General features: G+C 38.2%; 1 protein-coding gene across 1 annotated transcript in view; it reads right to left on the bottom strand.

Annotated features, from left to right (window-relative positions):
- foxj3 (forkhead box J3) overlaps positions 1 to 16,691 on the bottom strand; it is an 82,619-nt gene that overhangs the window by 15,638 nt on the left and 50,290 nt on the right. Inside the window, exons 3-5 of the mRNA XM_058373678.1 lie at positions 8,273 to 8,347; positions 4,441 to 4,524; positions 2,004 to 2,105 (exon numbers count right to left, since the gene is read on the bottom strand). Of these exons, the coding sequence (XP_058229661.1) occupies positions 2,004 to 2,105; positions 4,441 to 4,524; positions 8,273 to 8,347 (261 nt within the window). The remainder of the gene's footprint in view (positions 1 to 2,003; positions 2,106 to 4,440; positions 4,525 to 8,272; positions 8,348 to 16,691) is intronic.

The following is a 16,691-nucleotide window of genomic DNA, read 5'->3' as shown; positions in this document are numbered from 1 at the left end:
GGGGGCTAGAATCCACTACAAATGTGGAGTGTTTGCCAGTGGAAAGGGAGCGTTAAGACTATATTTAACCGTGAATTAAAGTCAAAAACCCAGCGGTGCCTTTTTCATGGAAGACTAATCTGCAGCATGAGACAGATTACGAAAGCAAAGAGAAATCCACAGTGGTGCCTTAAACAATGGCACACATCAAAAAGATGATTCCCTCTATTTGGGATTTAAACATGTTGGTGACAGAATGGTGTGTGGAGACAGCAGATTTTTCAGGTTTAATTCAATGTTATTCATTCTTTTTCTCTTGGCAGAAAAATGATTTTTTCCCCATTTTGTCGTTTCCATCTTTGTCTAATAAAGTGTATTATGTCTAGCATTTTCAGGACAAAAATGAGGAACACAGCAAAAAAATCTGACTGAAAAGTAGATGGCAGACAGGATGTGAATTTGTGCTGAGTGACCAATGACTGGAATGAGTTGTAATTTTGAAGGCCTGCACTGGCAGGTGGGAAAACCAGAAAGAGAAGGAATTTCTGTGGTTTGGCACAAAGCAGTGAGAGAGGTGTGGCCTGCCATGTTTACAGGCCTCTCACTGAGAAATAACCTCTCAAAGGAGACTTTTCTACTTTCTACTCAAATATATCTTTGTATGAAGCAGAAGAAGAACAGCAGAAAGACCAACAAACACGCCACTCATGCATTAGCCAGTGGGGTCAACCAGTGAGACAGATAGGTGTGATGAAATGAACAAAATAAATATGACCAGAAAAATAATAAAATGGAAAAAATTAAAGGTCCAGACTTTTAACCTGAATTAAGAAAGGATGAGAGACATGGTAGAATTATTCATATAAAAGCAACTAGTTGCTTCAGAGTATCATATTTTAGACAGACCTATAAGTAAAATACCAACTTTTTCTCTACACACTAATTAATACCTGGGAGAATCACTTGTAGGCTTCCAGGGGGGAAAAAGTGAAAAAAAATGTTGTGTTTGGTTTTCTACTACACAATGTTCAAACGCAAATATACCTCAGACAAATACTGTTGAGCAACCTTCGATGAAGTCTTGTGTCATAAAGCACTAATTTTGGATCATGAAACAGTCGCACATTCTCTCTAACATGCAAACTTCTCTTAGTTTTCCTCCTCAAAAGCCTTGTTGGGATAATTAAAGGAAATTACACTACTGAGCTGAATTATTGAGTAGTCAGAAAATGCTGAATAATTCTCTACAACAGCCGCTCTGACAATATTGCTGGTTTTAATTCAAAGGTTTATTTTAATGCACTTGTTCTAAAATGTTATTTTTTCTATGCTAATTCAGAGACTTGTATGGTAGATCATATACATAATTTTAGCCTAATAATAAAGAGATTTTAAAGAAATGCAGTTATTTGACAAGAAAAAGTAATCACTGATATGTTTTCGGTAAGTAGATGTTGCTTTTACATTTATGCAAAAAGCTTACTGCCATGGGAAAGTTTTATGAGGGAGGACATTGTGTTTTGTGGTTTCCTGGTGTGAACATTTTATTTATTTATTTTTTTTTAAATTTGTATTACAATATGTTTGTAGCTGTTATAACAAAAGTGATAACAGGAACTAAGCTTTTTTGTTAGGCAATTTTTTACATTTTATGTAACTACAAATATATGAAAAGTGTGTGTTATTGTTTTAATAAATAAAACAGTGCAATCAATGTCAAATCCTTGTGGCATAAAACAAAAGTGTCAGTAGTAGTTATAACACTACGCTGAGCTAAATCACACCACCATGTCGATTATCATTTCCTAGTACAGCATGTGTGTGTTGTGCTCCCTATCCCCTTTTCGGAAAAACCTACAGTTACTGAAAACAGGTTAGAGAGCACCACACGTGCTTTACCTTGGAATACAGACACAGAAGTGAAGTGTAAGCAAGATGTAGGGAGTACAGAATATATTCAGAAAGAAGAGTTTTTGTGGCCACCTAAGGGGAACATACACTGCTTGGTTTGCACTGGTGGCTACCTTGTTAGTCACAGTGTTGATTGCCAATGTCGGAGAGGCACTTCCAGAAATGATGCAGTCCATTCCCAGGGAATCAGACTCCAGACTGTAGGGTGTGGAAGCCTGTGGAGAAAAAAAAAGTTGCCTTTAGCTTCACGTCTTTTCGGAACTGATTCTGAAAAGAGCAATTTAACATTATCTGGGTGAATGAAAGTTAAGGCAAGAGCGCATGTGTTAATAGATAAATAAATAAAAAAAAATGATGTGCTCTTATGAATAACAAGTGAGCAACACCTTTATTTAGGGCAAAATTGGAATAAATCTCAGAAGAGATGAAAAGGAAAAGTGCATTTCATAGTCTGCTTCTGCTTAAAAAGATAACTCCAGCGTCTCACAAACTGCTTATTATAAGAGGATTGCCTGGCAACAATGCGATTTTTAATTCATGATAAACATAAATGAGATATCACCAAGTCAAAATGTTTATTGTCAGAAAATTTAAATGAGACAGCCGCAATGAAAAAGTGCATAAGCGTTCAACGTACAGATTCAGATAAATGTAAACGCGCACTCTCAGAAACATGCATGCACAAACATGCACACAATACATGTACACACAGAGATACACACATAGATGTATTCCCAGTTTGTCACCAAGGTTGATAGAGGGACTATTTACAGATTCTTGACAAAAAGAGCAATTGTGTGTGCGTGTGTGGTCTAACGGTGATTTAATGAAGATTTTGAATTTTTTTAATAGGGCAATCTGAGTGTCAAGTCATTGACAGAATTTTCCCCCAGTCAGCCTGGCCACTGATTCACTACAGGTAGACAACGCAAGATGCCTCTAAGGCAGCATGATCTGTGAACTGTGGTTCCATGGGCGGCAAAGCCATGCTATACCGTAAGCGCTGCTTATAAATAATGGAGGCAACAATCTCTGGCTGAAGACGCTGTCTTAATTGCTATTTCCTTCTATGAAAAAGACTGCAGAAGTTAAAGAATGAAATGACTGCATGAGGTGTATTTATTAAAATGCTGGACCTCTGTCTACAAAATGAACCAAAGCCATCAAAAGAGGAAGTTTATAAAAGGCTAATCACACGCCTCCATTCGATACTGCTTGCATGTTTGATATAAAGAGGTAATTGTAGATATGGATCTGATTAGCACCGAATCCCATGTTAGCTACGGTGTCCAGCTAGTATGCTAATCTTGTCACCAGACAGATTATTTAACCTAAAATTAAATAACAGTATTTTCTCCATATTGCTGTGTAAATATTAAGCCAGAACTAAATATGCTCCAAAGTCATAACTGCATAAACATTAAACATCTAAGACATCATCAACCAAGCCTGAGAAATTATCTTATGCGGAGTTGTTAAATTAAAAGAACAGGAAAAAATGATCAAATCAAGGCTATATGCTTATGTCTAATTCACAGAACTCGTACACAGATAAATAAACCATCATATTATGAAAAAAAATGAATATAGAATGACAGAGTAAGCAAATATAATGAATAGCTTGCAGAAATATACTACAAAGTTGTTGTTTTCTTTTTTTGCTGGAGTTCAAAACAATACATTAAGGGATTTAAATCTAAATATGGGTGAGCGGGATGTATTAGGCAAGTGAACAGTCAGTTGATGTTGATGTAATGAAGAGAAATAGGCAAGCACAAGGATCTAATTGAATCTGACAAGGGCCAAATTGTGAAGGATAGACAACTGGAGAGCATCTCCAACAGCAGGGCTTGAGGGGTGTTCCTGATATGCAGTGGTACCTACCAAAAGTGTTCCAAGGAGGGACTGGAGAACCAGTGACCAGGTCATGGGTGCCCACGGCTATGACTAATGCACATGAGGAGAGATACTCAAGCACAAATTGGCGAATAAGTTAATGCTGATGACAATGGAAAGGTTTCAAGACCTTTGTATGGAGCTCGGTAGCCACAGACCGGTCAAAGTGCCCAACCCCTCCACCATATATTGCCATATATTGCCCTCACACTGTTTGCAAAGATACACGGAAAGGATAGAAGCCAAGGAGGAATGGCTCATGTGTGTCCTATGAAACTTGCACTGAATTAGAGACTGAATTAGAAATTGGTGAGATTTAGTTGTGACCACAAGAAAACTGGGTTTTAAAAAAAAAAGCGATGCAAACATGCCAGTAACTGTTAGTCATACAAAATAACCAACATCTTATTCAATTAGAAAATTATTTCTGTTGGTTCAGACTGATGTGCTCAGACACGGACATTCAGACAGTGTTTGCCTCTGTGCTATTCTGGATGCCTACTAGTTGCTTTTTTTTTTAATGTAACTGCATTCATCAGTGTGGCTTTAGCGCATCATATAGAAAGCTGCAGGCATGCAGCAGTATGACATATTTAATGAATCATGATCCATTACATTCATGGTATTCTCTCTCACACACACACACACACTCACCCGTTCTCCAGACCGTGGCCTCTTCTTGGGCCGGGTGGGCAACGTGTCCTCCTTTGGATTTGTATCGATCGCCCAGTATGAACCCTATAAACAAAAACAAGAATTTCTGTTTTAGCCCCAAACCATGTCGGAGTGCAGCAAGCGCATTCTGAAACAGTTCCCTTATTCCAAGCTTTCAGAATTTTATACAAACAGTAGAAGGAAAACACAAAAGTTTTCTTTCTTCAGACCAAGATGACAATTGGAGCAGTTTAACACACACACACACACACACACACACACACACACACACACACACACACACACACACACAGAGGACGGCTTCAAGAATCAGTTATTGGATTGTTTTTCACTCAAGTGCTGTCCATCATGTAAAGTTTTTCAGCTCATGAAAGTTTTAGTGAGCTCATTTGTAAGCCCATCATGTCAGGAAGGCATTTATGGAGCTGTATGTCTGGAACATGGAGCATGGTCTTTCTCTATATCTTTACTCTCTCTTTTTTTTTCTCCTGATCTTCTCCTGAGCCTTGGCTGAGACAGGTAAAATGCTAAGGCACATCTGAACCCTGTTCCTCGGCCTCTGCTTTATTGATTGCTCCAGCTCAGGTCCAGACACAGAGATGTTGGGTTTCTGGTCAGGTCTGCTCCCAGATAATCAGGCAGAGAATAGCACACCTCAGTTTGGGGTTGCACATATCCAAACACCCAAGACCCTGAATGAATAATTTATCTTTGCACTCTTCTATTTAATTTATTTTTCAATAGTGCTGCTCATCCGCAAAAGCAAAAGGCAACAACAGCTCAAAAAGCCGGTCAAAAAGAAATATCTTACCCTGAGGCTTGGGTTTTGTTTTTAAATATTTCATATTACATGTGATAAGATCTCAATTGCTAGGAGATCGCAAGATCAGGACCTTTAAAATTACTTGCAGGCAACTTTATTAGCAGGAAGTGGGTTGGAATTTTTTTTAGGATTTCAGAATTCACAGTAATAATATCCACAGCACCTCGTATTGTTAATTTCAATCTGGGAACAAACATCTATTTAGGATTGCTTGTATAGTTCCAATAAAGCTATGAAGGAATCTATGAAGTGTCCTACAGAGAAACAGGGAATGTCACCAATACCTTAAATCAAAAGCCATCAATGCTTAGAACCCACATGGCATTGAAATGTCCTTAGTGGATTTTGGCAAGATTGCTGTAAATAGCTCAGTGAGAACCTGGGCCTTAAACACCCATCAAACCAAACAATTTGGCAACTAAATGTGTAAAAATTTACGGTCAAATGCTGATTGGTCAACCAATGTCAGAAAATCAGGGCAGAACAGCAGCACTCCTAATGCGTTAATTAAACATTTAGCAGACTAATTTCCAATGAGCCGTTCTTGATGAAAATGCCATTAAACAACTTTGACTAATGAAAAGAAAATGTCTGCAAAATACTGAGTAATACCAATGTACCAGTGATAAACAGGTGATAAACAATCATCAAAAAATAATTTTAAAAAATCACAAAAAGCCTTATCATCAACATTTAATGTGTCAAACAGGAAGTTAGTTACAATTATACACTAAGATGATTAAATTAGCTGAACATTTCAGAATCAATTCAGTGACACTGAAACACAACCTCAGCATTCACTCTCAATCCTTCTATCAAACAGCTCTGAAACTATCACCTACAGGGGGAAAAGCACTTTACTGTTATTGCTTTCATGAAAGTGCTAAGGCATAACCACCGTAAGTTGTAACAAATGGCTCACGGTGAGAGAATGAGTGGCAATCCGTCATACTTGCAGCACACAGACACTCAGAGTGAAGAAAATGGTAGATGCATTGCAATGGTTTTAATTAGCTGCAAAATCTTATGTGAAAGCCCTTAGGATGTGTTTCTGTCTAGATCCAGTGATCTTATGATGTTTCTGTTGGGTTTTTTTCCACCTTTGCATTTTGGGCTCCTTTCCACACAAAATCTCCTGTTTATCATGGCCACTACTGACCAGTTGTTTGTTTGCAGTATTATTTGAAAATTTGTCAGTCATCTATCCTGGTTCAATGCAGTGAAGCTCTTGACAGATATCGCTCATACTGAACAACCATGTTTTGAAATGAGGACAAATACGATTCTATCTGTGCAAATTATGTTTATGGATTAACTGCTGAATTACAGCAACGTCTTGCAGCCTGCATGAATATTGTAGTACAGTGCATCATCTTTTCTGCCATCTCTTTGAAAGCTATGCTTCTGTTACTATCTCGAGCAAGCAGCAGGCTCCATATTCCTATCACATTACAATATTGATGGAACATATCAGGAAGGCCCTGGTCGGCTTTGAAGTTTTTCTTCGGGGGGTAAAGCAAGAGGCAAATTCCAAATTGAACATTTGAGATGCAAGCTTGTTGGCGGTGCGTTTGCCATTGAATCCATACAGCAATAGATTATTTTGTATTTAGTGAAGCAGCTCACAGTAGTGTCAATATCAGAGGATTACAGCAAAACATAAAATTAACATTCAGGCCTCATCTTCTGACATGCCTCAGTACCGCTCTTTAAGCCTCGCTGTCTGGTCCGAGGGAGTTCATGATCTCTGGATGCAGACTGGAGGCAGGAAAGGGTTGAGTTAAATATGTATTCAAGTTTAGGTTTAAACAGCGATTCCAGAACAGCCTCACCAACACCCGCAATAAACATGTCTACCTCTGCCTTGGTTCTCACAGCGATGGCAATATTGTACAGAGATCTCCAGGATTTAATAATGGGAGAACATGGTGCTTGGTTCGTTCTGGTTGCTTGACGCCTATAGTAATTTCGAAAGGTTTGAAAACATCTTTTCTAGTTGGCTTATTGTCATGGGTGAATTAGGCAGGATGTGAGTAGCATGAATTAGTTCACAGTTGCCAATAATTTGGGAACAGGATAGGTGCTGTAGAGTTCTCTCTGAAATAATCATGGTGATCATTTTTGTCATCAAACTGAACTCAAATATTTTTTCTAGCAAAGACACAAGATAAACACACATTGGTTTACCAAGTGTCTCCATTGAACAATTTATTGAAAGTATTAGTAAACTATATTAAATAACACGTTTTCTTACTCATCATGCCATATTATGAGTTGGATTTACAACGATATATCAAATAAACCAGCTCTACCCCTAAATGACCACATGCTTACTAAAGATGTATGATGTATTGTGTAATGTACGAGTTTTTAAGTAACTTGAAATTCTGCCAAAGCAATGACAAATGCTAGCTTTATGCTAAACATAAAGTCTTAGTCAACACACACATTCAAGAAAGGCTCAATAATACTATTGTGGGCTTTAAAAACAATGTTATAAGCCACATGACACACTGCTGCAGGAAGTATGTAGTACTATTTCAACAAAGGCCATAGATTCAAGAAGTAACTTCCCCAAATGTCTTTTCTTATCACCTCAGATCTTCTTTAAAAGCAACAGCTAAAGCATAATTTACACCAGTATTTGCACCAGTCAGTGCTCGTATGGCTGTTTACGACAGTCCTCACTGCGAGCTCAAGCCTGTTTGCAGGCTGGAGAACTTTTCTCTTACTTTTCCAAAAGAGACCAAGATAAAAATGCTTTCTGCATGACCACTTCAGAGCTTTTCTACATCACTGCAAACATGTCCGTCATAATTCTCCTAACAAGAGCAGACTGAATCTGCAGTCTACACGCAATGGAGGAAAAAAACATATCAGGATATACACTTAGAGTGGACATTACTGAAGCATAAAGATTTCAGCTAAACAGAAAAGTGTAAGTCAGAGACAAAGAAGAAACAAATAATGAGGCAAGAGATAGCTTACCTTTCCTGGGTCATCTTTGGACCGAGGCACTTTGAGAAAACACTTGTTCAATGAAAGATTGTGCCGTATAGAATTCTGTAGGAGGAGAGAGAAAAAGAAATAAGTCCAGGTTGTGTTACACAATACAGCACCATAATAGGACCTGAATAGTGTATAGAACATCGTTATCAAAAAATGACAATAACTCCATCAGAAACAACATTCAACAATAAAACTGCTTTTAAAGTAATCTAAAATATAAATATAATAATAATGCACTCTAAATATCAATACCTTACACCACAGTCAACAATAACAAAACAACCCTTACAGACAGAACCTTTTATGTAAAACGTGGGAAATGCTAAACTGTACAGACCACAACAAACAAAATAAAATGCCAAAATGCCTCATGTTTCAAATCAGTTCTTTTTTTTTTTTTTAAAAAAAGTATTTCACAAGGATAGAAGACACTGAAGAGTTACCATAACCAAGCTCAGAGAACCCGCACAAAAAAGTGTGAAAAACAGCGTAGATTGTAGAGTGCTCTCTCCATATATATAAAACACGATCTCAGAAGGCATTAAAACAAACATTATTAATAGCACAAACCAATATGCTAGCAAATAGTAGCAAGCAGGAGTGTTATGATACACAGAAGTAAAGTTTGATATGATACAAATCAGGTGGTGTTTCAATGTATTTAGCTGGTACATGACCAATAGCTCATTGTTCTTACACACACACAGAGAGAGAGAGAGAGAGAGAGAGAGAGAGAGAGAGAGAGAGAGCGCGCTCTCTGTAGCTCTATATGTGTTTTTGAATGCTATGTCCTCCACTACCAATTAGGAACTTCCTAAACCACTCCAGTTCATGGTAATGACACTGTTCAAGACATTTGTTTTGCAATGCATTGTAATGTGGTCCACCACCCACTGTCCATCAGATTTATAACTTAGCATGGACACAAGTTCTCCTAAATCCAGACCTTAAAGATCTGGGAGAATCTTCCAGTTCCTGCTTGCTACAAAGCGTAGGAGCATTTTAGAATTGCATTTCTTTTTCACAGGAGGTAGTGGGGATTTGATTCTTTTTATTATTTTGAAATGTAAGTGACATTTAAAGGGAAATCTTAATGATACAGAAACAAAGTTATTTTATGCAATCATATTTTTCTAACTTTGTAGCAACAGTTTGGGAACGTTTGGGATGGTCCACTAACTGGTGTCTGAAAATTTCTGCCCATATTGTGTAATTATGCAAAGATGACTGGGAAAAGGCTTCGCCTTACTCGAATAAACTAGTTTTGACATTTTGTCTTGTCTTTACTAGTTGAAAAAAAGTCGTTACATTTAGTTTCAGACATTTCACCTTTATTTTGATTTGATGGATAAACAATTATCGTTACTTTTACTTCATAGAGAAAAATCACACCGAGCAACATTTCACATCTGAGTTTTCTTCAAGAAAATAAACAGTGGAAAATGTTTTTATTTTTTCCTCCAAGCTGAACTGGTTCTTTGAGTATGTCGTATGACAGCGTATATTTATCAAAGAAAACGTTTTGCCTTTTCCTCGGTAGGTTTGCTTTCAGACTTTGTAAGGCAGCAGTAGATTAGTGGTGTTGTGTGAGTAATAAACAGAAACATACAGCTCAGCAGGATGGGTGCTCACTGCATAGTCTGCCCTGTGATGTGAGCATTGCATTTCCACCCTCAGTTATTTTCCACCTGTGCCAACGGCTTCTCTAATGAATATCATTGAAACTAATTGTTACTCAGGCAAGGCTATCATAGTGCATGCACTCTGAACAGTCATAAAAGCAATTTTTCCTCAACACAGGAAATTCTTAATGCCCAGGTCTCACAGCAGGGATCTAGCCGGGCAAGGAAATGGTCAGAGCCGAGGACAGTGCGAAGGCTCAGAGGTGCTGCATTAACTAATTCAGACAGTGTGCTCTGCAGGGGAGGGGTGGGGTGGGTGGGGAGGGGATATAGACTAGTCAGTCTCAGACAGACTAGCATCTATCTGTGCTGCACAGTGGGGAGTAACCTCTCTGTCACTCCTCACAGCAGTGGAGCCATCCTCCATCACACTGCACACAGTTAGCCTACTGGCAGATAGCACTCCCACCTGTGGAGGACACTGGGCCAATCCAAGCTTTTCAGTCCTGGTGTCGAATCGACCTATGTGAGGCAAAAGGACAGGTTGGGTCACTCAGCCCAGGGAACCACAGCAGTCTCACCGCCTACACCAAATCCAGCATGACATTCTTACCCTGCAAAACAGGAACTTACCTAGACCTCCATCATTTGAGATTATTCAAGTGGTTACGAAATGATCACAGGTAAGGCAGGCCTTTTAATAACTTTATTGCAGCGAACACAACACTACTATAATGCAAAGTGCAAAGTGGCATTTTTACTGCAAACAAAATTAGAGCTGTGTGTGGATCTGGGAAAGGCAATGCAAATTACTCTCTGATCCGAAAGAGCAGAATTTAGCATGACAAGCACACAATTGACAGAGAAACCTAAGGGGTAATTGGGAACCCACAACATCCATATAACACACTGTACTCAAAATAAAAGCACTTTGTGAAATCAACACCCTGTGGGGTATTATGCAGAATGTGTATAAAGGCATATGGTAAGTTCTGTTTGAGCACAGGCCATTGTGAATTGTTCACATGGTCAGGAAACAATGACGATGCACAGGGTAGCAGCTGCCCCTCCTGAAACAAGGCTTGCCACCCCAACTCTGACATTTTCCAAGTTCATGTTCACTGCTCCCATGTGTCCGAGACAACAGGCATTCTTTGGGTCTTTGGTTTTCCCCACAGCCACTCTTTCACATCTTACTATGACAAAGTGATTAAAACTAACAAATTTAAGAGATTTTATTAAAATGAGAAATCAGAAATATCTTCAAACAGACTGAAGAAGCGTTCTTTACTCTTCTATTTCTGTTCCCTGTCGAAACCAACAAAGTACTGGCCAAGGTTAAAATGAAGAACAATAGTATATAACTGTTTATAAAATGACTTTAGGGCAGCCAGAGCAGTGAATCTTCTTAAGCTTCTTCTTAACACAGCTAAAGCATACATACAGATCTAATGTGAACTAAGACGTATCTAACCATGCCCCTGCATGTTTGTAAGTGTATTAAAGCAAGGCATATGTAGTAAAGAGGGAATTTTAGTTTGGCAAACATGCCTACATTGTAAAGACCACTTTGTGATTTTAAACAGAAAATGTTTATCCTGTGTGGACATTAATTTCTACAGATATTGTCTAAAACTTTACTTAACAGACAGCGGACACTCCTAAGACATCATGAATCATATCTAACTTGTGCTGGTTTAAACTCAATTTGCCTGCCCAGAGCCCTTACCTCAACCCCACTGAAGACCTTTAGAATTAACTGAAACTTATACTGCATGCCAGGTCTTTTCACCCAGAAGACACATATCTATATAAATGCCCATGCTTTTGAAATGGGATGTTCAAGTAGCATATTTGTGATAGTCAGGTGTACCCAGTTTTGTTTCTACAGACCATCTTTAGTCTGCATCACAATTGAGAATCCATGTTAAATGCAGCGACAGTCGTGTGGTCCCTGTGTTAAAATATTATTGCATGCCTAACATGAATGGAGCACAAACACATGCGCAGACACATACACATGTTTAGAGTCTATATGCACTATATAGGACTAACATAAGGGACTAAGAAATCCCTTAATGTCACTGTACCTTTGGGCTATTAGCTTCGGAATTTGAGAAACAAGTGAAGAATTTTCTGACGGTGCAAAATCATGGTTAGCAATGTATAAGACAAACACAAGAAAATCTATTCTATATGAGCTCAATAATATATATGGGATCGGTACCCATATTATTCTTGAGATTTTATTTGTAGTACATGCATTCTCATATAGTATACACACTATTCAAACATCTGCAACCTGAACTCTAATAAATTAAGCCCCAAAACCTGAAACCCCTAGAATTTAAGTGATTTCAAGAAAAGAGAAAAAAAGAAAAGAAAAAAAGCTCAAAATAATTCTGGCATGAGTGGGCACATAGCATCACCATCTGCCCCTTCCAGCTGTACTCTTACAAGATTATCAGCCATAACATTACACCTACCTGCCTGGTATTATTTAGATCCACTTTGCGCTTACAAAACAGCTCCGATCAATCAAGGCATGGACTCCACAAGACCTTTGAAGGTGTGCTATGATATCTGGCACCAAGACATTAGCCATAGATCCTTTAAGTCCCCTAAGTTGTGGGATGAGGTCTCTATGGATTGGACATGTTTGTCCAGCACACCCCACTTGATCAGATAGAGATCCTAAACTTTCTCATGTTCCACAAACCATTTCACATTATTCTGATGAAACAGGCCACTGCCTTCAGGGAATATTGTTGCATGAAAGGGTGTACTAGCTCTGCAACAATGATTTGGTAGGTGGAACATTTCAAAGGAACATCCACGTGGCCCAAAGTATCATGCCTTCATCCATTTTTATATGGTCCAGTTTTCAGTTCTCATACACCCAGTGAAAGGGGGTCTACTCTGCGTCTCTGTTCTGACACCTTTCTATATGTGCTATAGGAGTTTGGACCAGAGGGGCAAGCCATCTTTCCTCAAGCATATCAATGAGCCTGATGCGCCCGTGACTTAGTTGCCGATTCACCAGTGGTCCTTCCTTGAACCATTTTTGGTGGGTTCTGTCCACTGCATCCCAGGGACAGTCTTCTGGCAATCACAAACTGACCCTTGTCAAACTTGCTCAGATCCCCATGCTTGCCCTTTTTTTCTTCTTCTTCCAAAACATCAGCTTCAAGAACAGATTGTTCAATTGCTGCCTAATGTATCCTACCCCCTGACCGGTACCAATTTAACAAGATAATCAATGTTATTCATTTCACCTCAGTGGTTTTAATGTTATCGCTTTCCATGTAAGGATACAGAGAGGTGTCTAGTTTGTATTGGTTTTCACTAAAAACAATACATAAGAACAAATATTAGGCATTGACAAAACAGCCTTAAATTATAAGACATGCTTTTTTAAAAAAATAAATAAAATAAAGCATAAAAATCATAAATAAGGATTATAGAATCATTTTATATGACACTCATTAAAAAAAGCCTCCTTCGTATGATGCTGTTAAAACCACCACCTCCAATATATAAAGAAGCAAGCTTACAGAGGTATAGGTACCAATAATATTGTCTCATATTATATAAGGTGCATGTACTGCATCTTCATCTTTACCAGGTTTGTATAATCTCTATTTAATATCAATCACACTGCATTATCTTATACATCTAATTCCTCAAAGTCCAAAACTACTGATGGACAAAAAAAAGTACACAACCAGATATCTAGTTACATTTGCAAAGTCAAAAACACATGTGCACAGTTTAGTTGAAAGTAAAACGAGACCAAGACACAAGCAACAGTTCAAATTGAGGCAAAAATGCTAGATTGATCTAATTGTTCTCTACTGGTTATGGAATTTAGCACATTGCCAGGTTCTGTTTGTGATGGGTGGGAACATTCTAAGCTTAGTTTTCACATGGGTGGTGCAAGGGAAAGAACTTTAGTGACATGTCATCTGCCGACCTTAAAAACACCAGCCAAGGTCTCACCTACAGCAACCTGAACACACATGGCCTGAGAATTATCGTCTTTAAGCGGAATGCAACAGGCTGGAGCTAGAATAATCCATTTTAAGAGCATAGAGAATTCATCACCCTTAGCCTCAGATAAGGAGTTTTTGACTGACTGCGAGAAAATTTTGCAGTGATAAGGAGTCCAGATGTAGAAGCTCCCTGTAGGTGTAGTGGGAGTGATGTGTTGCTTGCTACCTGCACACAAAAGTTCTTGCCCTCTCATCTGAACAAGTGGAAATACAGGCTAAACTCATTTCCATGGTAATCACCCACGACTCCTCTGCCTACACCAAAGCTGAGCAAAACCACACTACACCTAGAAGAACAACAAAAGGCAAAAGTGAGATATGTTAATGTAGGTGTTGAAATACACATACACATATACTGTGTATTCTATACTAGTTTAGAGTTCTAACACACACGGTGACGGATGCAACGAAAGAGAAAGTACACTGCTGAAATACAGGCATACTGTATAATATTTACTGTATATAACACCTATAGGTTTGCTCACATATTTCTAGCAATATAGTATAGTATATAGTACTAAAACCGGTTTCATAAATTATACAACATCTACAAAATAAAAAATAAAAGTCAGCACTTTTCTGGTCACAAGCACTTATCCCCAGAAACACTGGACATAAGACAGGATTATATTCAGTGACCCTAACCCATTACAGGGTATTGCATACAAGCAATTTAGACTAGCCCCTCCATTTACCAGCATTTCTAGAAGCAGTGTTAATTTTGAGAGCAAATTTTAAATTTGTTTTAGTCATCTCAATTACTTTAGTTTTAGTCGACTAAATATCAAGATTTCAGTCGGGGATTTTAGATTTAGTCGACTAAAACAAAGTGTAAAGAGTAATCCATTTTTTAAAGTTTCCCTTAAACATCTGAAGTTATAATTTCACCTGGATGAAAAGCAGCATCTATTACCCTGTTCTGAAATGGTATTGAGGATTTTAAGTACAATACGCAGACAATTCTTACATTTTTTTTAAATACAGAATTCTTTATCTACCTTGATACCTTACTTGCCTTGATTTATCAAAAAAAAGAGCATCGAAATAACAATAAATAATGAACAGCAGACCTGCTCTCCCTGAGTAAGATTGTTCACAACAAAATGCAAATGACATTCTAAAAAAAAAACTAAATACTGTAATCAGTGCCATTAGTGCAAAAAACATATACATAACATCATAAATTATGTACAGATAAATTTCTGAACATTTCTCAACATCTGAAATTTTCAAAAAGCAAATGCAATGCCATCCTGTCTGCTCTTCCTAAACAGCATTGTTCTTAAGAAACTGCATGAGACATTCTTCATGAAACAGAAGGCTGTAGAACAGCAGGACCATTCATGCAAAAACAACAAAATAAGTCAGCCATCAATAATTTTGTGTTCATCTTCAATTATTTTAACGAACCTCTAAAAAACATTTCAGAGTAAAAGTGGATAGTCTGTACCGCCAGCAGGCCTGGTCTCCCTGAATAATTAGTCTAACCATTTAGCGGTGTTGTTCCCTTAACAGAAACATACCTTCGCATGGATTTCTGCATGTCTCGCCTGCAAACGTCACTTTAAAGTTTGTTGTGTTTTTTCAGGGTCGTTCAACAGGGTTTATAAAGCATCTTATTTTCTTTGACATCAAATGTCAAATGTGTTAATATGTCTGTGCTTCTTTTTCTTCCAAGCATGGACATTTTGTTGTCCAGAAACAGCGTGCATCTAAACTCAGAGTTGTGACTGGATAGGATCCCAACTTGTCCCACCTTTTTCCAATTAGTCCCCACCTTTCAAAGACTAAATTAAATTTTGACTGGATTTTGTCTCTACCACTTATTTTCGTCTCGTTTTTATTCATTGACGTCTACAGATTGTGTCAAAGTTTTCGTGGAAAAAAACAAACCAAAAAAAAAAAAAAAGTCACTGTCGAGAACTGTGACGAAAATTATTCGTAAACAAAATTTAGAAAGTGGAAGAAAACTGAAGAACCCAGTGGAAACCCAGCCAGACATGGTGAGAACTGAGCATCAACAGCAGCAGCTGAGGAGAGCAAACACTGTCAATATTCCCCTAACCATTTCAAACTGGCAAAGACTAAAGTTGCCTATTGACTGCAAAATGTTTTATCGGGTGATTAAAACTGGGGGCATCCTGAAGAGGAACAATGCAGAAATCTAATTTGCTTTACGCTTCTTTCACAGCTCACTTCTCTAAGGAAGAAACAGAAGTGTGTGTATATACACAGGGTTTTCATGTAACTATCTGCTTCCTTTCTGCCTACTCTAGGAAAGAGGTCACATACAGATATTAATGACAAAGAAGACTAAATTCAACTCATGTGTAGCAGCATACTTTGATGTAAATGTGTAAAGGTCAGTAGGTCTGCATGTGTGGTCTTCTCGCTATGCTTGGAGAAGCTGCAACAGGGGGACCAATACTGCAAAGTACTGCAAGAGTCTTTTTTTTTTTTTTTTTTTTTTTATAAAGTGTTACAAAAGTATGTATGTGGACACCTGACGATCATGCCTATATCTGCTGCCACAATACTGGAAGCACACACTTACAAATTACAACTTCCCTTCCCTCAAACTAAGTGGCTTGAATCACTTCCTGCTGGACAATGCCCCTGTGCAGAAAGCCAGGTACATTAAGACAGTTTGCCAATACTAGTGTTGGGGAACTGCAGAGTGTCCTACACAGAGCCTTGACCTCAACTCCACTCAAAGCCTTTGGG

Source organism: Hemibagrus wyckioides, linkage group LG21, assembly GCF_019097595.1.
Source record: "Hemibagrus wyckioides isolate EC202008001 linkage group LG21, SWU_Hwy_1.0, whole genome shotgun sequence".
In the NCBI taxonomy this organism is placed as follows: domain Eukaryota; kingdom Metazoa; phylum Chordata; class Actinopteri; order Siluriformes; family Bagridae; genus Hemibagrus; species Hemibagrus wyckioides.
The sequence above is the reverse complement of the archived record's forward strand: the minus strand, read 5'-3'. Positions and strand labels throughout refer to the sequence as shown.